Source organism: Sturnus vulgaris, chromosome 20, assembly GCF_052056855.1.
Source record: "Sturnus vulgaris isolate bStuVul1 chromosome 20, bStuVul1.hap1, whole genome shotgun sequence".
NCBI classification, from domain to species: Eukaryota; Metazoa; Chordata; class Aves; order Passeriformes; family Sturnidae; genus Sturnus; species Sturnus vulgaris.
In genome coordinates, this window is record NC_142262.1 from 4278892 (window position 1) to 4303354 (window position 24463).

The window sequence follows — 24463 nt, forward strand, 5'->3', positions numbered from 1 at the left end:
TCTCCTGTTAAAACTCCTGCCTGAAACTGCTCATCACAGCTCAGGCATTTGCAGGGCTCCTTCCCCTCTTCGAGTAAATAATGTGCAGCATCAGAAGCTGTTTTAAGATGCCGAATAAGTGGCACCAGAGGTGGGAAGGAACAATATGGACATTTCACATGACTGCTGAAGCCTGGGAATTCAAACCATTTTTACCACTCCTATTGAAAAGCCGCACAAACTCAGCTCCTCCCCGGGGTGAAGGATGGACCAGGAGTGGGCAAGCAGCTGCTGAGAGATCTTTGTAGGTTACTGGTGTTAGCTTTACCTCCAAATGACATCACCATGCTGTCTAGAATTTCCCCCATGTATTGAGGTTTGAGATGCTCAGATTTTGCAGCAGGAATCTCGGGCAGAAGCACGGCCACAGAGTTCAACAAAATACAACTTTTTTCTCAAAATGCCTAAGCTCATCTGGCTGCTCTCAGACCCAGGCAGTCATCCTCATCCCAGGACTGTTGCAGAGTTGAAGACTCACATTTGTTTTAATGCATAGCGAGGAAAAGGAAAAACTGAGTTTAAATACTTTAATCCACAACCTTCAATCTACATACAGAGAAATACAGAACAAATAACAAGACAAACAGATGCATTAGGAAATTAATCTAACAGTAACAGAGCCAGTGCTGTGAAAAATCTGTATTTACAAAGTTTTTCTGAAGAGTATGGAGCAGATGTTTCTCAATAGAGCCCTTCTGGGAGTGTAAGTCCAGAGAGGCCATGGTACAACCAACTGAAGTTTGCAGTTTCCCTGTGTTAATGTGAAGAAACCACAGAATTGGGCAGTTCAAATCACATATTGTGCCTATGTAATGACTGCACCAACCATCACAAATGTTTATGAGACAAAAGCACACTCACCGTGCCTCTGCAGCAAATAAAACCAGACATCTCAGCTTTTGTAACAAAGACTTTTACAGGATTACCACCTCACCCTCCCATTTCAGCCTGCCTTCTCTTCAAAACCAAAGGAAAACCAGTTTGGGGTTTGAAAACAAGGCTTGATGCCAAGGAAAAATGTGTCAATTTTGATTCAAGTATTTGTTTTGGAGATTCAAGATCATGCAAACTGGTTCTTTCACGGCAAGCAAGATCTCACATACTGTACAGCTGTGAGCACTGGGGTTTGCTCTGGGGTTTTGCTCTCTGAGGGGCAGGAATGGCACAGACATTTGGGCACTAAATACAGATCTCAAACTACATCATAAGGAAACAATTGATCTTCCAAGAGTCCACTGATCACTCCTTTCTTACTGCTCAGTGGGAAATAAAAAAAATACTGAATCCCAAATGCCACCTTTTCAATTGAAAAGTGCCTAAAATGTTATAAATTTTATTTTTTTTACCTATTTCTTGCACTTTAGGCTCATATTTTCCTTGTTTAATGCCACATTAGGACATATAATCAAACACATTCAATATAAATCCCATGTGGCAGGATCACAGTATGTGAAACTAATGAATATTTTTTTAAACTGTTAACATGCTAACATTTTCTTTTAAGTAGTTACTACTAATTTAAAATTACAGCTCTTAAAAGCAACATTTTTACAGTATTCTGATCACTACTTACTAAACAATTACTATACATACTGAAGTTACAAGCTACAAAAATAAAAATCCGTTCTGTTTAACTACAAAAATCCTAGAAAGAGAAGATGGCTGGAGGTACTCAAAATATTACAGCAGTTTGTAGCAGACAAAATGGCTTTTGAGGGATGTAAACCTTGAAGGTACAGAATGCAATAAACTCACATACAATAAAAGTTCCTACGTAATCTTAAAAAGAAAACTATTCTTATGCTGAAATCTACAAACAAGTTGCAAATTAAACAATGCAAAGAATTAATTACACACAGCAGTAGGTGGACACAGCACAGGACACAGGGAAGTATTAAAAAGTACAATTTTGAATACATTAATATTTTTGAACAGTTAAGGGCCAGGTCCTCAGCTAAGGTCAGTCTGCACAATATAATTAGGTTTAGTCAAGGCATGTGGCTTTATTCCAGCTTGAAGTATCTCCCTGAGATGCCCAAAGCCTGAATTGGGTATTCAGCACTCTTAGGTAACAAATTGTGATCATGTCATGCTTTAGAACTGTGGCCTCAACATTGCTGAAATAAAGAATGTGTAAATTCTCTCTATTTACCTAAATACTACTACTGTGTTCAAGAAGGACCTCTCACTTCTCAGAAGAAACCAGCATTTTTAAGTGATTGACATTCAGCAGAATCAGTATTTTTGAATCTGAAGACAGCCTAATTTAATTCCAACTGAAGACTTTTTTATTTTCCAAAAGGAAGAAAACTGCTCGTAGTCAGTATGAAATACAGACCTAAAAAGGATTTTCAGTTAAAATACATGGAGATTTTTAAGTGTCCTGCTCTTCCCCACAGACTGGGTTACAGTGCTGCTCTACCAAAAGCATTTGTTGCCAAGTGAAAACTACTCTAACACTGATGCCATTGTGCTGACCACAGCTAAAGGTGCGGTGCTTTTTTATTTAACCAGTGGGATATACAGTAACACACACTCTAAAAGCTTCAGTGCAATGTAGCACAGAACCACAAGGAATTGGCCAGACTGAAACCAAACCCTTTAAGGATCTGTTCTCAGAACCTGTGGAGAACAGGGATGTTCCTCCCCAGCAGCAACAAGAACAAAGATTGCACTTTCAATACAGGCCAGGGGTGTTGGGGAATCTGTGCAGTCCTGGTGCTGATGGTGACTGGAAAAGCCAAGCAGGTGGGTCACTGGCCCAAGAACAGCTCTGTGAAGCCATTCCAATTCTCTTGTCTGACAAAGCCTTTGACAGGAGGTTCTGTGCACATAAAAATACCCAGCACATCCTCTCAATGCCAGTAAACAAGTACAGTGTGAGAAGGCAAGGAGCTGACCCACAGAAAGGCTCTCCATGCAGATTTATGCTTTTTGTATTGCCTGTCACAGGATTGAGAACCTACAGTAAAGAAAGTTATCAGAATCTGACCAAACTTCAGTTAAACTACTGGATGCAGAAATACAACTTAAAAATAAACTTTATGAACTCACTCCTAAGTGCTTGACAATCAATGCTATTGTTTACTCTGTACATTTTACACAAAACTGTAATATATGAAGACTGGCAGAAGAAACAATTTGTTATTTGACTTTTTGAAATATTGTTTTCTCTATTTTTCCAATGTTTATGATTTACAGGCTAATGGAAAACTCTTCAGTGCAGGACAGGAGCTCCAGATGCAGAGTCCCCTCTCCCAGACAGAATATACTGTGGGGATTTCCAGGGTTCCACCCTACAAGCAGTAACTCCTTGGAGGGAATAGCTGTTTGAAAGGGTGCTCCATGCACCTGCAACAATTAAAAAGCATGGAGCAGTTCACATTCACAATGCACACCACAGCACTGGGCAGCTCCAGCTCTGTTACCAATTAGCCAAGTCCATTCCTGGTGCCTGACAATCTGGGAGCCCACTGCTGACGCCAAACTTGGGCTAAGACTGGAAACAGCTCCAGCAAAATCATTCAAAACAAGCTTTAACCCGATTTGCAACACAGCAGAGAGGAGGATACATTGAAATCAAAGAGCAGCTGGAAATAACCAGGCTTCCCACAGATTCCAGAGCTAACTGTGTTTTACAAGACCTTTTTTTTTGTCACGCATATGACAGCTACAGTCACAATGGACACTTCAACCTTACAGAATGTTCTCTAAACCATAAATACAATTTCACAAGAGGCTTCCCCACAGCCACCATGGCCACATTTGCTGCCATCACTTATAGTCCATTGGTGAGACACAAACTTCTTCACCTCCAAAAACAAGGCCATTTAGCAGGGGGTTTTCCCAAACAAGCACCCAGTGAGATGCTACTTTCACTTTGTTCCTCCAGCAGGAATGATGGATTTTACCTTTCCCAGAGGATTTCACACATGTTGGATTGGACTCCTGGCAAGGTGCAGTGACAGGGAGCACAAAGAGCCCCCCATGGGCACCCCTCACCTGTGGTAACACAAGGAGACTTCCAACCTTGGCATCAATTATTTCTTTCCTAGATGTCAGGAGTGAAAAGAGTGAAGTTTTTCAAAGGTAAAAGGTTCTTGGGCTATAAAGCAACTTGAATAATCATCTGATCAACTTCAGGGAAGTCTAAACTGTTTTATGAATAGTTTGAAGTAGCCAGTGGTGTGATTTCAAATAGTGCCTTTCAGAGCACATACCTTGCTTTTCCAGAGATTCCTCATTTGTTTGTAAACAACAGTTACATAGGAACTACAGCATAGAACTTAAATACTTTTAGGATGCTGATGGCTGCAAGTTATTAAAAAAATAATAACTTAACTGGTAGATTTCTGAAGCTAATACAAATTGAAGTTCATAACTAAAAAAAAAGGTAACGGATTCATCTAACATAATATACCTGGGGTACTTTAAACACTTTTTACATATGTTTTACTATTATTTTTCATCTATATTTACATACAATAAAATAATTAAAGTGAGGTGTATAAGGCTAATGAATATGGAATTTACAAATGGCTTCTGCTTTACAGTTCATTACACTCTAATCACATTTTCAGACTGCTATAGATGCACTGAGAATCAGTAGTATTGAAGTTCTAGTACATACGTTTTCTACAAGGAATACCATCAAGTTAAAAATACTTTCCAAAGAGGATTACAGTTGAAAGTTTTAAAAATACTGACTTTGCCAAGTTTCAATAAATTATTTTAAAATATAAATAGATCGTTCACTGTTTATGCAAACATCATTTTACAGGTTTTTGAAAAACGGTTTCATTTAAAAAAACCTAGAAATACAGCCTACTTTACCCAGTGGTCTCATTTTCAGTCAGTGTAAAGAAAAAAAAAAATTAAAAATTGGGGGATGACAAAAGCAGCAACATTCAAAGTTCAGACCAAATCTCTCACCTTCTTATGAACTTGGCTTACACAGGATAAATTCTTTTCCTACTTGGAAGAGCATCTTCAGTAATTAAACTGAATTTACTCAGTGAGATATTTTAAACCTCAACTCAGTTCTCACTTGCTGCAGGCTTAAAATTCTTACAATAAAAAGAAGAGGAATAAGATCTTTTACTTTTATTAACCATGAACATGTTTTCACCTGAGAAGCTTTTAACCTGAGAAGCTTCAGATATGCCAAGCTGACAGTCCCTGTGTACTGCTGCAGGTGTTCTGAACCTCCACTATCAGCATCAACCACTAATCTTTTTCCCCATTTTATATTCATATGGGAAATGAGGGTAACCAACAAGGTATCTTTGACCCCTTAAGAGCCAGTCAGAAAATGCTTCCATGCTTTTTTTCCATAAAATTCAAATTATAAACACAAATGCCACCTCTGCACACTTAGCTCTCAACCTCAATACTCAAAATTGAAAGTTAACAGACTGACTTACTACTGATCATTCTCAGATAATTATGAGCCAAGTTCTTTAACAAGTCTTTAAAAAATACCCCACATTTGCCAATCATAATTCCTTTAAAACCCTTTCCTCAAGCAGCTAAAAAAGATGCTCCTTTGTCCATTTTCCTCCAAAAAGCCTCCCCAAGAACTATGATGTTGCTATTTACAATAACTAGAATTAGTCTCCCACTGAACTGAAGCAAAGTCAAGTCACAGGATCATTCAGTGCAAGTCATGGTACAATTACTTTGAGTTGTATGTTGGGACTCAAGACCTCAGGGTACTCTTTGGCTTACAAAGCCACTGAAAAAGGTTATTTCCTAAATAACATTTCCAGAAACCTTTGGTCCAAAAGCAATTTTCTTGCTGAGTACCTTCCTCAGAGCTCCCAGATCCTCTACTCTCCCAGTGAAGCTTATTAAAAATGCATTGCACAAGCAGGTGACAGAGTTACTGCTCTTGCTCCCAAGCAGAGATGGCAGCCAGGAGCAGGCTGCTGCCAGAACATCAACCCACATTCTGCTTGGTCTGCTTTTCTGCTCTGGAACTGTTCTGGGACAGGTGGAAGCAGGTCAAATCCCCAGCTGTTCCCCTTTCCAAGGGTATGAAATATCTCTCTGAAACACTGTACTGTGTATGTGCAGAAGACCTGATTCCACAGCAAGGAAGGGTTGCAGCATCTGTCTCTTTTCAGCCTTTAGAGGAACACACCCCAGCTGGAAAAGCTGGAGGGCATCCCCACCAACTCAAAAGCAAACCAGTTGGTAAGCTGTGAAAATTTCCATGAGTGCAAAAGATGGCTTTTTCCTCAGCTCTAGTTCATTCACAAGTATGAACCTTAGTGCATAAACCTCAATCTAGACCAGACATCAGTGTTTTAATGAGCTGAAGGTCCTCGCTGAAATTCCACAAAATCTCCAGGTCTTGATCCAGCTGCTCCCTCCCGTGGTGTCACTCTGACAGGCTGGAGGCATCGTCATCATCTGTCTGCTCCCCAGAGTGGTACAGCATCAGAGCATGGGTCTTGTGAGTGATGGTGACAGTGCAGGGCCCCTGTGCCCAGGGCTCCCCATCCACCTGCATTGGCATCTTGGAACTCTTCAGGATCAGCTGGTACCAAACACAACAACAGAGTCACAGCCATCACACAACCTGAAATCACCTTTTACAACTGCAGCACACATTCACAGCCTGGCCAGGGACAAACTGTGAGTGGCACTCACAGACCACCAATCACAGAAACACAGGTCTGTGTATTATGACATCATTAATTTTTACTAAGCAAGAGAAATATTAATCTCAGCTGCAAACTGCAATTTCAGATCTGATTCGAGCAGTTGAGTGCTTGAGATTTTATACTGTGTATTAAAAGAAATTTAGGAGAACAGGTCCCTAAGCAGCACTTACCCTCACTGTGTGTGCCTGCCCCAGGCGAACAGGATTTGCCAGTTTCACCTGGATCTGGGCACAGTGGAAAGAACCATGAACACCAACAACTTCCAGAAGTCCATCATCATGTCTATGAAAACAAAAAATGAGACTCCTTTCAGTGATGTTGATGAGCTCCAGCATATCTGCCCAAATATTACAGACAAATATTGACAAATAATGACAAATATTACAGTCCTTTTACTGCTATTCCCAGAGAGAAGACAAATGTTGTGCTACCAATACGTTTATGTATTTGTGCTGGAGAAAAAAATCACACTGAACAGCAAAGAAAGCCATCAAACCCCACAGCTCTGGAGCAATGCACCAACCAGCACACCCTAGCACCTTCTGGAAGTCATGGATGTACAATTTAGCAAGGCTCATTGTGCACATTTAAGGCCCACAGCAGATTCCTCTTCCACAAACTTGTACAATTTTCTATCTTGTACAATTTTCTATCTTTTTACTCAGATATTCATCCAAAAGAAAATATTTTAATGGTCTAATTTTTTAGATTTGGGTAAAGGACCTTGCCCAAGTATTTTTTAGAAATTCAGAATCATAAGCCCTATAACAGAACTATGGGCATATTTATATAGATGGCTTCTGAGGAACAAAGTCACAACAGGGAATAATTAATGAAATAATTTGAAATAATTTTTCTGTTTGGTATTGCTCCTAAAGTAGGAGTCAAAATTTTTGACATGTTTTATTTTTACTTTCCATTTTAACCTCTAATGAGATGCAGTATTTTTGATTCTGGAATGGATCTATCTTCTACTTTTTGAAGGCTCACCTTATTGTTAATAGCCTCTCCAATGCTACTGCTGTCTGTCATGTCAGACATTTGAGAAAGTATTAAAACCCCCTTGATGTGTAGGATGCCTTTAATCCAAGTCTCCAGTTCAAGGACAATAAACAAATGTGAGACAGCCTGTCCCAAGGAACCATTCCAACCTGAGACCAGCCTGGCTACATTAGCACAGTCTACTGAGGGAATTCCTTACACTGCCAGAACTGTTAAAGGTAAAAAAAAAAGCAAAAAATGCCCTGTGTACCTTGCCAAGGGATAAGGTTCATCCCCCATGCCTTCCCAGAGCCTGCAGCCACCTCCCCAGTATCCAATGTTCAGCACAATGATGCCTTCCAAATTGGGCAGCTCAATCCTCTCACCATCCAACTCTAGCTTTAAAAGACAAGCAGAAGTTAATTACTGTGGATCAAATTCAGCACTTCAATAGAACTTATTCACTTCATGCATTTAACAGGCTTCCACTTAAAGAAAAATTGGCCCTGTACCAAGAGAATGTGTTTTCTTTCCATATTTAAATAAAAATCCTTGTGCTTTCACAAGATATCCTGAGCTGTAGTATACTTCTATTAGTAGAGAAAAGAAAAAGAACTCTCACTTATGCAAGCCTCTGGTGCTATGGCAAATAATAGATGATATCAGTGCTTGCATTCACAGGACTGAGTCAAGGCCAGAAAAAAAATTAGGAATGTTCAGTAAGCCCAAAGACATGAATTCCATGAAGTAAGCTACAGACAGCAAAAGGAACACAAAAATATTCCAAGGCCATAGTCACCCTTACAAAAATGTCAGTAAGTGTAAATATTTTAAAGAGCAAAACTCCTCTCCTTGTCTTTCACTAGGTAAGTTTTTACACTCCACTGACTGTCCAGAGAATAAGCAAGTTAAAAAACTTACCTCAACCTTTTTGTTAAGATCTTTACATTGTTGTACTAAGCAGTCTTTGGTTCCATAAAAAAAATAAACAGCCTACAAAAAAAAAAAAAACCCAAACAAAACAGGGAGAAAAGAAAACATCATTAGAAAAAGACAATACATAGGAAGACTACTTGAAATATTTATGTATAGCTATGGCTGTGCAAACCTTATCTAAAACTTATACATAATATATTTGCACATCCTTAAACTAAACTTTCCTTATGAGATGAGCTACAACTTGCATAATAAACTAGACTTCTTAATTAACTTAACTTAATTAACTTAAAAAGGAAATAAGCCCTTAACTCATGAAGTTTCAAAGCAAATGAGAAATTCTGAGTAAAAACTGAACAAACAGCAAATCTTGTAAGCAAGCAGAGGCCAGGTAGGACACTTGTAAGTGGGCTGCAAGCATGTTTTACCCATAGAATCCCCTCCCTAAGAAAATGAATTCAAACTCTTAAAATGGCAGGAAGGAAGCAGTGGTAAAGGAATGTGAACCTAAAAAACCCCTGAAGTCAAATCAACAACTCCAAGGAGGAAATGTCACTTCACCAAACACACCTTATTGATGATTCTGCTGGAAAACAGAGAGGGAGTTTTCTCACGATGGGCATGGAAATTTAAAGCCATAAGAGCATCAGGTCCTACAGAGAAGTAGTTGTTCATTGTGAATACCTGTAAGACAGAACTTTCAATTATGCCTTATTAAATACCATTATTAGGGTTTAAAATTCAGAGTGTTTAATGGGAAGTTGATAACAACAACAACAACAAATTTACAAACAAATACAGGTATTCCATTGAATTCATATTTACACTTGCAAACCCTACCTTTGGTTTCCTTAAGTTGTAGTATCCTTTGTTTGTTACTTGAACCTTCCATCTGAAAAACAAAAGTTGGTACTTAGACTTATGACAGTTCTCAATAATAAAGCTGTAGTTAGGAATCTCGTATCTATACTGGGATTAAGGCAAAATATTCAAATTTAGTTAAATTATGAAAGAGTTAAGCCCTGTAGAACAACTAAAAGACTAAATTCAGACCTCAGTTACGTTGTAGTTCCTTCTAGCAATATTTGTGTTTATGTAAATAAACTGCTGCAATGGACTATCAGGAGAGCTACAGCAGTGTTTGGTTCTATACATTTCATCTTTTCACTGTTCCTTACCTGTCTAGTTTGATTCCATCTGCCTCCATGACATTTCGTAAGATCTGCTCTACAGGGGCTTCTCCAGCATAACCTGCACCCCAGCCCAGTGTATTAGACAGGTCATTCCCTGTTCCCAGAGGTAAAATTGCAACTTGTGGAATATATCGTTCTTGCCCCTAGGATACAAAACCACTGCATATTAGCTCCTGCTTCAGCACTCATTGTCTCCCTTCCATCCCCAAATGTTCAGATTAGATAAACTGACCTTCCCAGCAGCCTCTGGGGCTGGCAGAGTACATGGCACGTTGAGCTACTTACCCAGGCATAATGTAAAGGAAGGAAATGTTAAACCATTGTGAGAAGGAAAGAGAATACAAACACAATATGGGAACAATGCATTATGAATACTGAACAGAGTACTCCCTCCCAGGAACGATGCTTTGGATCTGGGAAGTGACATGAACACTGAGAGATGTAACACACAAGGCTGTGAACTGCAACAAGACACCAAAATGCTCCTACAAGACTGAGGTGAGGTGATGCAGAGTCCCACAGTGCTCAACCACATACAGAAATATATAAATACAGACACTCAAAGGAGCAAAGTCAGTGTCTCAGTTTACTGTCACCCACAGATGGAGCAGGTGATGATCAGCTCTGCAGAGCACAGTGACAGCAGCTGTTCAGAACAGCCACCTTAGCAAAGGGCTTGGCTTTCCTCACCACAGAAGAGTGAACAATTATTTCAGCTGTACTATGGCCTTTGCAATTCAGCTGTGAAAAGCACTTGCAGTAAATTGGCACTTCGGTTACTGTTTTCTCCAGAAAGGTTATCAGCCAGGTAACCTCTATTTGAGAGTCAAGATAAATGAAGGGAGCAAATAACCTACTGCTGATAAAAAAAAGGTTTTGCTGATAATCTCTATGGTATTTTACTTAATATCAATGATTTAATTTAAACAGAACCAAGAAAAAACCAGATTTCATCAACTGTATCAGCTCTGAGGGACAATATATCAAGTGCCCAGGACCACATAAACACATACTCACAGTCATTAACCTTTATAGTTACTTTATTTCTACTTTATCAGCACACAGTAATTCTCAAAGAGGGTGTTTGACTTTGTGTGAAGTTGTAATAATGGCCTTCAGCTACAACATTTTATGTATTAACAAGAAAGCTGCAGTAAAAAAATCCACCACCTTTGATATAAAAACTTTCTTCCTTTCAGCACTAGAGAAAATGTTTTTTAGGTAAAGCACTAAAGCCTTGTAATTATTCTAGATTCTTAATGTTCTCAGGAGCACCCCATTAAGGAGAATATCTTCCATTTCAAATCCACAGTAAACACAGCTTTTTTTTTCTCCTCTACTTGCAGTTGACAGGCAAGGCTGCAGACAGACAGACTCTTCAGAACACATAACAAGGAGCAGAAGCAAATGACTGCACTCATTCATGCCCTGGCAACACAACCAGTATAGCTGGCAAAATTGCAAGGCTATTAGAAAAGATTGAGCGTGCTGGGAGAAGGGAGCAGTCAGAGCACACTAGGCAACATCAGCAATGCCCTTTATGACAAAATAAATCTGTTCAGACAAAGAGGAAATAACAATGCAGAAATCATCTTGCAGCTTGTTCTCTTCTTGTTTTGCAGAAAAGAACTATTATCAACAGAATTAAAAATTTAAAGTGTTAATATTTTTCCTGAACTACAAGGAGTCACAAGATGCACTTCCCACACCCCTCCCCAATATGAATAAGAAATTATGCAAATACTCCTCTGTAAGCCTATTCAGGAAGATGAAGGCAATAAATGCAGGTAAGAGATGAGAGGTAGAAGTTTGGTAGCTTTCAAACTCATTTCATCTTTTAATTTAAAACACAATACCTTTATCTTCATTTCATCAATTGCATCCAGGACCCAGCCCACTGTGCCATCCCCACCACAGACCAGAACCCTGACAGTGTTGCAAGGCAGCCAAGTGCAGAGCTGGAGAGCTTTAGCAGGTCCAATTTTGCTGAGATCAAAAACCTAGAAAAAAGGAAAATAAGGAATTCTGTAAGTTCACAGATCATGATTCAGGATTTGCTTCACAGATAAACAACTTCGAGAAGTTAACTCTAATGCAAAACAAAGATTCTCCATTTGCAGTATTACATTAGCAAATGAGATGTCTTGACTTCCATGAGCAGGATTTGTTTCCCAAATTCACAACAGAGCTCCAGCTGCCTCCCTAAGATTAAATGGCATTGATAAACTGAGCTGACAGAGCCCTTGGAAAAGTCTCTATCTAGAAGCATGATGATGAATTCTGTAAAGATGAAAGACTTCAGATAAAAGTAATTTTAAAATACTCAGCACACAAAGAGGTTTATTCTGTAAAGCCTTATTGGGATGCATTTAAAACAAACACACAGTGATTCCTCCTAGGCTGTATTTTACAGCTGAGTTTTGAACTTCAAAGGAAGAGTATTAAGGTGCAGCCAGGAAATCCAAGGAACAACTGCCTGCCTTACGTCAACATCCTGAGCCATCCCAGTAGATTTTAAGGGGAAAGCAACTACACAAAGTGAAATTGTAAAGGCTGACATTTCCACAAATAAAGTGAGGATTTAAACAAACACAGGTTTCCAATAAAGACGATTTAAATGGTTCGTTTTCTTAAAAGTGTACACTGTTTCAAAAGTCAGATACTCCTCATTAACTGAATTACTGCATGTATTACTGTAAGTAAAAAAAACTGGACTGGTGGTAGAATCCTAACAAACCTGGGGCTGGTAGAAGCCTCTGCACTTTTTGTTGCTCTCTGTGAAGCTGTTCCTTTCTAAAACAACAAACTGCATAAATTTGTTTCCTTTACTGATCTTCCACAAGATCCTATTGCCATCGTGTAAGCAAAATGTTATCTATTCTAACTTAAACCTTGGTTTTATTATGGACTTTGCACTGTAAATACCTGAACGGGGTTCAGCAGCATTTTAAATTCTCCTAGTAAAGTTTCACCCATGTTGTTTCCACTGCGAGTATTAGCCAGCACCATTACTGGCATCCAGTGTTTCCTGCCATAAGGGGCCACCTGCAAAAGGTAAAAACCAGTCAGCCACACAAACACTGCACTTTTGAAAATGTTTACAGCCTTGTTTCGAGCCCCATCCCCTGCAAGTGCTGAAATGAGCAAGTTACCAGTTAGAATGAAGTAGCCAAAACACAAACAAGTACTTCTGACACATCATGGCTGAAGATTCTGCAGTGCTCAGGACAACAAATACTACAGTGTTATGAACACAGTAGTAAAAAAATTCACAAAAAATCAAAGTAAGGTAAACACATCTATTTATACTTCACGTTAGTAAAATGACAAACACTTCTGAATTAACACAGCAACTACTTAATATATCTTGAAACATTTACCTGACAGTTCCTAATGTGACAATGAGTTCAAATTTTAATTGGGTTCAAATTTCAAGGTCCGTCTGTGGGTTTATTGGGTTGTTTTTTTGGTATATTCTAAACCCAAGGAGCAGCAGGCCATTACCTTTTCATAACTGGTTCTTTTCTCTTTCCGCATCTGGTTGATTGCAGACAAATAGTAGGGTGGAATAATTAAGTCTTTGAATTCTCCAAATGTACAATCCTCAGTCCTCAAATAATCCACCATGCATTCATCATGCACAGTGTACTGACACCACACACACCTGGAAAAAAAACAAAAAACATGAAAACAATCTTCAAACAGGCACACTGATTTTGCTAATTTATTTTAGACTTTTGTCAAAATATTTATGATTACATGTACCATTGTAAATAATATTTTCATTCCCTGGAAGCCTATGTATTGGCTATAGAAAATTACATAAATTGGTCATGTGCTTGCAGGTTTAGGAAAAAGCATTTTAATTCTGCTGGGGAAAAAATCAACAGTTTTAAATTAATTTGGTACTTTTTAATTTAAAAAATAGGTGCTATAAATGTGCTCCTGTTTGCAATATTAACAGATACACTGAAAGCCTGTAATAGAACCTGAACTCCTGTCCATCCCTAAAGAGCACAGATAAAATACTGGAGCTCAATTCAATACAGTAGTACTAGTAATGAATTAATGTATTCCTCAGGATTGGTAATACCCCTTTAAGCCCGAAACCTAAAGGGTTACACAGAACCGTGCAAGGCTGATGGGATTTAGTTATGCAAAACTGCTTTGCTTTATGACCTATTCTAAAAGCTGTCCTGGAAAACAAGACTAGGAAACAAGAGGAAATACTGCAATATCCACTTCCAGCCTCTGCAGAATGTTAATCCTCATTTGCTACATCCAAAGCCTTGATTTAAGCAGCTGGGGAATCTATTTTTGGAATCCTCCTGACTAATCTAACACAAAACTAGAGTAGCAATGACACCTGCCCTATACTGTGACTCTCTTTTCCTCTTCTTCCTTCCTTTCCTCTTTGCCTCCAAATTCCTGCCCTTCCTTCCTCTCCTAGACACTCTCAAGGCTTTGTTTCTGATAACGTTGGGTTTTTTTCTCAGTAATTCTGCTTACTTACCAAGCAGCTTGACAGTATCACACAGAAGCAAAGCAAAAGCTGGCAGAATCTAGGCTGAAAAGATCCTTTGAGTAGGCTGAAGTAACCCAATGGGATACCTATCACTGCATTTTGGCACTGACAATTTTGCAACCAACCTTACTAATGGCAGCGCAAGTCTATTTAATGGTTCATTATATTTTTAAAGCACTCTTATCACAATCTTTAATAATATATTGCAGTAGCTTATAAAACTTCTTAGTTTTTTTGCTCATCCTTAAAAATGAACTTGAAACCTCTACAGAACATTGTTATATTTACACTGAGCAGATGCCAATTTTGAGATGCACACCTTGGTTCTCTGAACTGTGAGCTGAGCCAGTCAAATTGCTCAGACTACCCACTGTACAACCGACAAATTTGTTAGAAACTTCTTAATGTCATCCCCTAACCTACAAACTCCCTTAGACACTAAGAGTTTCTTGTATGTAATTATACAGCAGGCTGCACATCATGCTGGAGTAATGCAATTAAGAGAACGAGTGGACATGAGATGCAATGCCACACTCTTAATCTATGACTCACAAGCATCCATTTTAATTTTAGGCTTTTTGAAGCTGTTTTTTTTTAAAGTATCTTATCTGACCACTGCAGGATCTCCTTTGGGGTGTGGTCTCCCTGTGCAAAACACAACACGGACATGGTGCTCCCACACAGACAGCCTGCCCCGCAGTACCTGTAGTCGCAGAGCTTGGGCTGCGTGCCGCACTGCTGTTTGCAGACTATGCAGCAGCTGCAGAGAGGGACATTGCCCCTGATCCAGTGGTGTGGCATGGAGCTGGGGGCTCCCGCGGTGCCTCTCATCATGATCTCCTTGCAGAGGAAGCGCTGGTCCGCCTTCTTCAGGCAGCTCTCGCTGACGCGCAGCCCGCAGCAGCTGCAGAAGGCGCCGCGCAGGATGTGCTGGGCGCACACGCAGCAGTACGAGGGCTGCCCGAAGAGGTCCGTGTAGTGCCAGTCGTGTTTGCTCTTGCGGAAGATGTCCCGGATCAGCAGCTGCCGCCGGGAGCGCTGGAAGCTGCACCACGCCGTGATCAGCACGGGCAGGAGCACGGAGCACAGGGTCCACACGGCCAGGCGCCAGTCGGCCACGGCCTGGGAGGCATCGTCCGAGCCCTCCATCCCTGCGCCTCCCCGGCCTAACCCCTCGCACCTCTCGGGCAGGCGGCGGGGCGAGCCCCGGAACGGCCCCTTCGCTCAGGGAGCCAACGCGCAGCTTCAAGCACCATCTTCTAATCCCTCCTCAGGGCTCGGCACCGACCTGCGCCACATCGGGCCGACCGCAGGGTTCCGGCCGCGGCTCCTCCGCCGCCCGCCCGGGCCTTGCGCAGCGCCGGCCGCTGCCCCCGGCGCCGCGAGGGCGCGGCCCCGGCTGCCCCTCGCCGCTGCCCCGGGCCCCTCCGCGGGGCGCACGGACAGCGAGCTCCGGCCCTCGGCCCGCCCGGGAGCTGCCGGCGGAGCCGGGGCCGGGGCGCACGTCGGGCTCGGAGCGGCTCCGCGGGATGCGCGGGGCGGCGGAAGCGGAAGCGGCCCGGGGCCGTTGCCAGGAGACGGGCGCCGCCCGCCCCCGCCTGTCGCGACAGCGGGGATGTCGCCAGCGGCGCGCCGAGCCGCCACAGTGCCTGGCGGAGCGGCTCCGCTCCGGCTCCGGCTCCGGCTCCGGCTCCGGCTCCTCTCCGGCTGCAGCTCTGCTGGCCCCAGAACCGAGGCCAAGGCCGCGCTGCTTTGGGACCGAGTGACCGCCGTGTTTATGCCTATACTTCCCAACTATAAATGTTTCCCCCCCGATTTCGTTCTGCCCTAGAATCAAAGTTGGAAGAGGCCTTTACGGTCACCCCAGTCCGACCGTGCAGCCGGCACCGCCGCTGTAAGCACTGAACCACAGCACCCAGTGCCTCTGGAGCTGCTCTGGGGATGGGGACTCCAGCGAATAGTCAATAAATAACATGTACTTATAACACTCCACCACCTCCCTGGGCAGCCCTTTCCAACGCCTGACCGCACCAACAGTGGAAATCTTTAATCTATCTCATCTTGAGACCATTTCCCTCAGTCCTTTGTAGGCTCAGCCCAATTCTCACCTCACTATAACATTTCAGGTGGTTGTAGAGAGCAGTGACGTCCCCCCGAGTTGTGCCTTTGTGCCTGTATTTGTCCTTCCTTGTTCTGTCATTACGTGTTTGACTCTTTCCCCTGGAGCAGTTCTAATAGTGGTTGCTATTAGAACCTACAGGTTCTTGCACTTGCACTGTAGTGAGCAATGACCTAAATCCATACAGTATATACAAAAATTATTGGATTCTTGGGTCTTGGTATCTTAAAAAAAAAAGTCATGATACATTGAAAAATGCACACACTGCACAGTTGGGCAACACTCAGGTTTCCAATTTTGAAATTCCTCACATAAGATGATGAACTCTGAGTACCTATTTTATATGTTATAGTTGAAGGGATGCATTTCATACCCTACAAATTGGTGCTGCTGGTACCATGTGTTCAGCATGGCACTGCCCAGAAGAGCTCTGGACATTTCTCAAGTCCAAAACTACCTCTTTGACATTTGCTAACCTACACCCTTACTTAACACTATGTTTAATATGCCTTGTAATCCTGTTTTCTATTAACTTGTCCTGAAAGGACATTTATGATGGGTTTTCATTTGTATGGTTCTATTAATTTGATAGAAAACTCTGCTGTGTTTCTCAGCAGTCATAATTTGGATTTGCTAGAGTTAAACCCCATTAGTAAGCACTTCTCTGCTGGAGCAAAGTTAGAGACAATCTTTGAAAAAGGGGCCTCTTTGCAGCTGCCTCTGAGATTAACTGTACTGGACAGTTGTTTCTTTTAAAAAACAATAGTTTACCTTGGGCACCAAAAACCTTTGCTTGCCATGCTAAATATAAGGGGATAGGCTTTATTTTCACAAGTTTAAAGTACCCAGTGTAGCTCTGAAGCCTGAGGTGGAAATAAAGGCCTTCTATTTCCTTTCCCTCAGGAAAAGAGTTATGCAGAGAACGTGTGAGCAGATAATAGACTAATTCAAACCTTCAGACCAGATGTCTTCAGAATCATACTATCACTAAAATGAAAGCATAAACAAACATTTGTGACTGATGTAGCTCCTTCAAATAGGCGAGTGCCTGGGTCAGAGCAGCTCATTTTGGAACAGACTGAGAGAAAGAAGAGTCAAAATGAAGACATTTCTTATGTTTGTCTGCTTTTTGGTCCTGCTGACCACTGTTACAGGTAGGAGTTTATATCAACAAACCTGCATATATGTGTAGAGCTGCAGAGCATCTATGTAGAATTATTTTGTCAACCTTCTATTTTAGTATTAATTATTCATATATTTTCATATATTTAATTCTTAATATTCAACTATTTTTATATTGCAGGCTTTCCATGATTTGATTTTAAACAATCATGTGTTATTTTGATATTTCACTCTCTGCATTGCCACACTGTAGTAATTTGTTGTAAACCCCAAAATTTTTAGCTTTACTTGCTTACTATTTTAATATTATTTTACCAAAGTCCTGCAAGTACAATGTTCAATGCAATCTCTTCTTTGCAATGTATCTAACTCATTACTTTGAAAAAAAATTCTGCAAAGCAACAGAGAAAAGAACAAAGAGTTGGAAGAGCAACTTATGCCAGTGGTTTGATGGTGCTGTTATATTTGCTCATTTTGTAGTACCATGAATATGTGGGCTTTGCTTCACACTAGTAGAACAAGAGAAAACACAAGTATAAAAATGGCTTAAAATTCCACTTCTATCTCTTGGAGTGCAATATCCCCTGGGAAGGGACTGTAATGAAAGAATGCTTTGTATATAGAAAAAAAAAAGTTTGGAGACATTTCATTTCACAACTGATAGACAAACTACTAACTTTTTGATAATTTCAGAACTAATTTCTGCTGTTCTCTCTTTAGACACTTCACCAATTTTGTCTGAAAAAGATGCCAAACAGATGCTGAGGACTCGTCGTGAAGACAGACCAAGAAAAGCTGGTTTCCCTGATGAACCAATGAGGGTGATTTATGACATTTACTATTAAATTATATTAACTAAAAAAAAACAACACCTAATCCCCCAAAACATTGTGCTTAGTATTAAATTTCTATTGCTTCCAGGCAATATGTTATGAATATCACCCTTTAAAGCAGCTGAGTTCTTCCATGAAATATTTAAAAAACCCCTTTAAATTCTTTCAATTACATTTGAAAGCATTCTATAAGTGCTGAGTATTGCTCAGGAAATGTTCACTTGCAGAATGAGGAGATTATTTATCATGGCCCAAAAATACTGATCAAATTATTGAGAAGAAAGTGGCTTTTCATTTATAGATATGTGGATTTCATCAACTTGTTCCTGAAAAATTAAGTAAGAGGAAATGTCTTCTGCTTACAGTACTTTCTGTAGGTAGGGAGGAGATGGAGGTGTCAGTGGTCAGTGTGGAGACTGAGGTAATTCTCAACCAGCTTTAAAAATCACTTTCATTGACTTATTTATGGGTGCTACAGATAGAATGGGTTTTTATGATATTTTAAGAGTTTTTAGTTGCTGTCTTAATGCAATAGCTTTAGTGTTTGCATGCATTATCTGCATTTATTTATTTCTAAGCCCTATTGCAACAAAAGAAAAAGCAAAAGAATTAAAGAGCCTTCTATTTCCCTTGCTTTGACAAGACCTAACACATAATCCTGCACTTCTCAAGGGCACTTAAGGTATTTTAAAACTACTGCCTATTTCTTTCCAAAGTAAATAAACTGAGCTAAAATGACATGGTTCTGAAGAGGCAAAGCCCACAGAAGGCAGGAGCACACAAGGGATTGAGCATGTGATGAGCACACGAGGCTCAGTTTAGCAAGGTGCTGAACACTTCTGGACTCCACAGGACATGAAGAGCACTATGTGCCTTGCAGGATTGTAGGAACAGCTCCTGGTTTTCCCTTTCCAGTGGGTAATGTACACCAGCCAAAAAGAATCCACCTGCCCAACACTGGGTGAACACACTGCTTGTCAATGAGACACCACGACAAAACAAAGCTGTCACAAGGATGTTGCTCTGTGCTTGCTGACAGCCTTGTACACTGAAAATTGCACAACACAGTCAAAAACCAGAAGGCTGCACTGCTGCCCACAACACTCAGGACTGGGTTGGTTTCTAAGTTGTTAAATGAGCCTTGAAGTTTTTGCAGATTAGCAGGAATATAACTCCTACCTGTGCTTCTACTTAATACACCACCACTATATACTTAATATACCACCACTATATACTTAATATGCCACCGCTATTAAGGTTATTTGGTAAACATAACAAATATTGAATACAGAATAAATGAAGCAGCAGAACAATTGGATTGGGGGAATTCCTGTATGGCAAGAAGCTACATGCATGCATGCAATGTTTAGTCTATGGTTTAGTTTTAGGTGGTCCTGTGAGGAGCAGGGAGTTGGACTTGGTGATCCTTATGAATTCTATGAATCCATGTAGGGAGAGGAGGGATTCAGGGCTAAAGAAATGTTGGATTTCTGACTCTGCTGCTCTGTCCTTGCCACTTTCTGTCCTACCATGATTAGGAGAAAACACTTTTTGAGAAATTCCAGCCTTCTTTTATTTATTTTATTTTTCATCTAGAAATCAAAGTTGACCCTCCGTAAGAAAACCCAAACATAAGAGTATTTATTTTACTCCCTAAATGTCAAGGTTTTCAGTAGAAAAGGAAACATGATGAAAAAACCAACCCTCATTGCCCTGTGGAACGTGGAGATTTTCCATGTGAATGAAGGTGCATGGTTGTGCACATGGACTCAAGGAGAAATACTGATTTTGTATGGAAACTTTGTAGCAGAATGAAATGAATGCTGGGATGAACCCACCTCTGTTCATCTGTTTTAAGCAAAAGCTGTTTGTACTGGGCCAGATCATGCTGAGCTGGGGAATGTAATTTGCAATTCTTTGTGACATTCTTTGACTTCCACAGTGCTGCTTGAATCAAAAACCTGTTCAGTTACAGACAGAAGGATCAGCACCCTTTGATTATTAAAAGATTGTAATTTATCAGCACATTTTAAACTTACTTTGACTGAGTTCCTGCTTTTGATAAAATGGCATCTTCTCAGTCACATAGTTCTGTTCCCTGCCAGTTCCTAAAGCAGTCTCTCCCCAGAGATCTGACCAAGTGTCCCTGTGCTGTGAGGGGAGAAAGGCCAGTGAAAGGCAGGATCCTGATGCTGGAATGTTTGGCCAGTGCAAAGGGTTTAGGCTACAGCTTCCATTCAAACAGTGCCCACTGTGCAAAGCAATAGGGGATTATTTTGAATAAATGTATCTGGTGTTCACAAAGCTTATGAGCCCACTAGGACTGGGACTTTTCAAAAGTACATTTTGTCCCTGATGGAGGTTCAAGTTTTTTGGTACACAGCCCACTTTACTTTGATAAATTTGTTGCTGAGCCCAAAGCCTCTCTCTATAAATTGGTATAGGCAATTCACATTATTTTGTTTATCACCAGTCAGCACTGATGTGTGCTATCTACTAGAACCCTTCAGTCCTGCCACATGATCCTGCTAAGGGTTAATGTTCTTTAAGCAGCAGGAACCAGTTTTCAAAAGGGGCTATAACAGACCTATCTGTGAGAATCCTTTGTACCCTCAGGCCCAACAAAGGCTTCTGTGTCAATATGCAAATAAGAAATGTGATATGGAATTCCTAGTTTATGAATATTGTTGTATAATTCTTGCTCAACACCTTTACTGATCTGGAGATGATGTCAGTCATTAAATATTGCTGGGCTGGGGCAGGCTGACTAGCAACACCATTTCACTGTATTTGGTTATTTTAAAGGATAAATTAATGGTTCTTACATCAGCTGTAAAATTATCCTGGGTCTGTGGCCTGATATTAGAATTGAGTGATTATACAATTAAATTACTTTTTCTTTTCTTTAACTAGGAGTATATGCTTTACCTCCAGCGCTTGGAGCAGAGATCAGAAGAATTCCTTGAGCACTGGTTGAATCCTCATTGCCTCCCACACTGCAACAGGGATTTGGTGCATCCAATCTAATGGGTTTGCTTACCCTGCAACTGGTATATATAACATATATACATATATATATATACTACAGTGCATATTTTTTTCTCCATAATGAAAGACACAGACATACTGGGAAAGAAGGGAGTAACCAAAGGCTGGGGGAAGCACCTTGTGCTGAAAGATGTTGGGCAGTTGAGCAGGGCAGGGAACAAAAGTGTCCCAGCCATCAACTCTGTTATTCTGTTCTGTTCATGTTAATAAAATTCTGGTTATGCATTTCTCTTCTATGTGGGTGTAAGCTGGTGATTGCAGACCATTTTTATTAATGTGGCTTCAGATTGCTCCTGTTTCCCTCCTGTCTGCTTGTGTTCTTTTCCAACTCTTCTGTTCAAGTCTTGTTCACTTGCTCACTTAGCTCTCAGTGGGACTGGGACAAGATTAAACTCAGTTGTCATTCTGGAGATATTCAGGATGCAGTCTGACCTGCAAGGAAGTTTTTTAAACAGACATGAAATTTGTCAACTGAGATAAGTTTGAAGCATCACCATAACACTGAAGCTGTATCACTTCCAGTTAACTTTTTAATATAAAAGTTGCCGATTTAGCTTCATATTTACAAAAGCTTTTAAGCAGCAGAATATAGAGATGGTATTTGTCATGGCTGATCTGTTTCAAAGAGAAAAAGTTCATCTGCTTAATATTCTTTTATCTATATGTACATCTCTGAATACCTTTGAAAATTGGGACATTGTGATAGACTTCAGTGGGACTCTATTAATCCACAATAAGCCAAAGATCTGAAGCTCATTTAGAAACAAAAACATAACATTCCCAAACTTCAGCTTTAGGAGGTAAGTTGGCAATTTTCAGAAAAATCTTCCAGCTGAGACACAGGTGAAAGCTGTCTCACTTAGCTACAGGAATTCTTCCCAACAGCTGCTCCCAGGCCACTGTGAAGAATTAATGTTAGAAAAGTGTTTAAATGATTTGAAGCCCTTAAGATTTTGTTAGTATGGCTAATGTCAGCATGGATTTTGATATTCTGCTTTTTTTTCCTGCAGATCTCCACATGGATTTATACATGATTGTGTTAAGGAGGATAAGATTATTCCTGCATTGCTACGTGCTCACTGTAGAGCAGAACCTCTCTGCAGTACAGTGCAGTCCTCATGATAGAGCAGAACTTCCAGCTCTAAGTGGCTTGATGAGTTATAGACCACCATGTATTTTCTACTAACAATGATTGCATGCATCAATAACTGAACTGAGGGTTTCCACAGTTTCTGAGGTATGGGCAACTGATTAGTCCTAAAGTATCCTTTGAAGGGCACAGGCTTAGACCATCTGAAGCAAAAGGAACTTGGAGGGAGAGGTCAATAGAGAATTGCAGAATACCAACATGAAGAGAAGGCCAGCTTTCTGGGTTTTGGAGGAATCCTTAATTACAGTTTTCTAGGTTAAATTACAATATTGCATGTAGACACAACATTTATGTAACACTATGTCTTACTGCCTGATGAGTATTTCATGTATTGTTTCATAATAAAAGCTTGACTCAATTCCATTTGCAGATGATTTTGTTTCCTCAGTCTCCCATACTATATTCTGACCAAATTCACTGGCAGTGAGGCTCAGTTTTGTGAAGTACTAAAGAAACACTGGAGGACTTTCTAGGACCAGCAGCTGGGAAGCACTGTGGTGCAGACTAATAAAGTGTAGTTCCTCTGCACAATTATTCCTTTCCCTTGTAATTCTGCCAGGAGGGGCAAATTAATCCAGCCAACCCTCTCCTGCCTGTGTGCCTTTATAACTTATACCTTGGAAAAAAATATCTTTTATGGTCAGATGGGAAACACATGATACCTGCAAAACAGCATAAAAAATTGCTTGATGGCTCTTAAATGATTGCTGTGATCTGTAATGGCAACAGAATTAGTTATGAATGGAGCAAAGTAACTTTCACAACTCCTCACTGAAGTTACACTTGAAGTTTGAGGACTGGGAGCAAAATAAAACACAATTTTATGAATATCTATAATATAATTAGTGCTACGGGGCTCTTGATAGGCTGGAATAGATCAACAGTTTTTCTGGTGTACTTTCCTTCCAGTAAAACAGCTCTCCTAGATGACTCCAAGGAAATAATTTAAATCTCAAAGCATCAAAGGCTTGATTTTCCCTACTGCCAAGATAAATCATAGATTAAATCTGGGAGTGTGAAAAAGTATAATCAGGCTGCTATTGTGTGCTTCATTCATAACTCAATACAGAGATCTAAATTTGCATATCTTTTTGAGTTAAAGTCATTAGCTGAAATCCTTGCTCTGTTTTTATTTGCACAGTGAAAAATTCATTTGATGACAATTAGGTCAACTTTCACCCCATGAAAGTCGATTTGCAAGTACTTCTTTGAGATAAAAGAACTCCCACGTAGTTATCCTCAGTCATTTTTAAGGTAACTGGAAAGGTTAAGTAGGTTCTATTCAGCTCTTCTCAGTAACACCGAGCTAATCCTAATGCAAACATGGAATAGAGATTGTTCATTGCTTTGAAGTTTGCTTTTCCACAGAGGGCTGAAGGATCTCATGTAGGTATCTCCAATGAAAAGTTAAGTATTATTAAGTCTAATTAACACGGAGAAAACTAGAAACATAGAAAAGTGAAGTACTTCCTGATCACTGATCCACATTCTCTCCCACTTCATAAGGGATGGAATTATGGTGTAAGGTTAAGAGCCTTTAGCCCACGCTGGTGTCAGGCTGATGGGCAAAGGAGCCAACTCATATTTGCACTCACATTCAAACCAAACCCATCTCTCTTACAAGTGTCTACATTTCTGTTCTGGGCTAGAACTGACCACTGAAGAACCTCCTGGTCCCTCAAGGCAAGAAAAGCAGCAGACACCATATAGGAAAGTTTGAAACATAGGGAATAAAGGGAGAAAAAAAGTGTGAAGGAAAGGAGAATGAATTAAAAGTATTGCAGTTAAAAATAATAAAAGAAACCTAGACTAAAGCCTATGAGTGCCTCTGGAATCCTGTGATCATGAA

At 40.4% G+C, this 24463-nt stretch overlaps 2 protein-coding genes across 2 annotated transcripts; one reads left to right on the forward strand and one right to left on the reverse strand.

Moving 5' to 3' along the window:
- Nucleotides 1-552: 552 nt before the first annotated feature.
- DGKE (diacylglycerol kinase epsilon) lies at nt 553-15640 on the reverse strand. Its single transcript, XM_014878253.2, has 11 exons — nt 15046-15640; nt 13322-13481; nt 12743-12862; nt 11674-11817; nt 9803-9960; nt 9465-9516; nt 9195-9308; nt 8610-8681; nt 7960-8087; nt 6878-6989; nt 553-6580 (listed from the first exon to the last, which is right to left on the reverse strand). The coding sequence occupies exons 1-11, from the start codon at nt 15489-15491 to the stop codon at nt 6422-6424; spliced, it is 1665 nt and encodes a 554-aa protein (XP_014733739.1). The 5' UTR covers nt 15492-15640; the 3' UTR covers nt 553-6421.
- Nucleotides 15247-22972, forward strand: C20H17orf67 (chromosome 20 C17orf67 homolog). Its single transcript, XM_014878255.2, has 5 exons — nt 15247-15311; nt 17365-17615; nt 18304-18404; nt 21330-21466; nt 22475-22972. The coding sequence occupies exons 2-4, from the start codon at nt 17561-17563 to the stop codon at nt 21441-21443; spliced, it is 270 nt and encodes an 89-aa protein (XP_014733741.2). The 5' UTR covers nt 15247-15311; nt 17365-17560; the 3' UTR covers nt 21444-21466; nt 22475-22972.
- Nucleotides 22973-24463: the final 1491 nt, after the last annotated feature.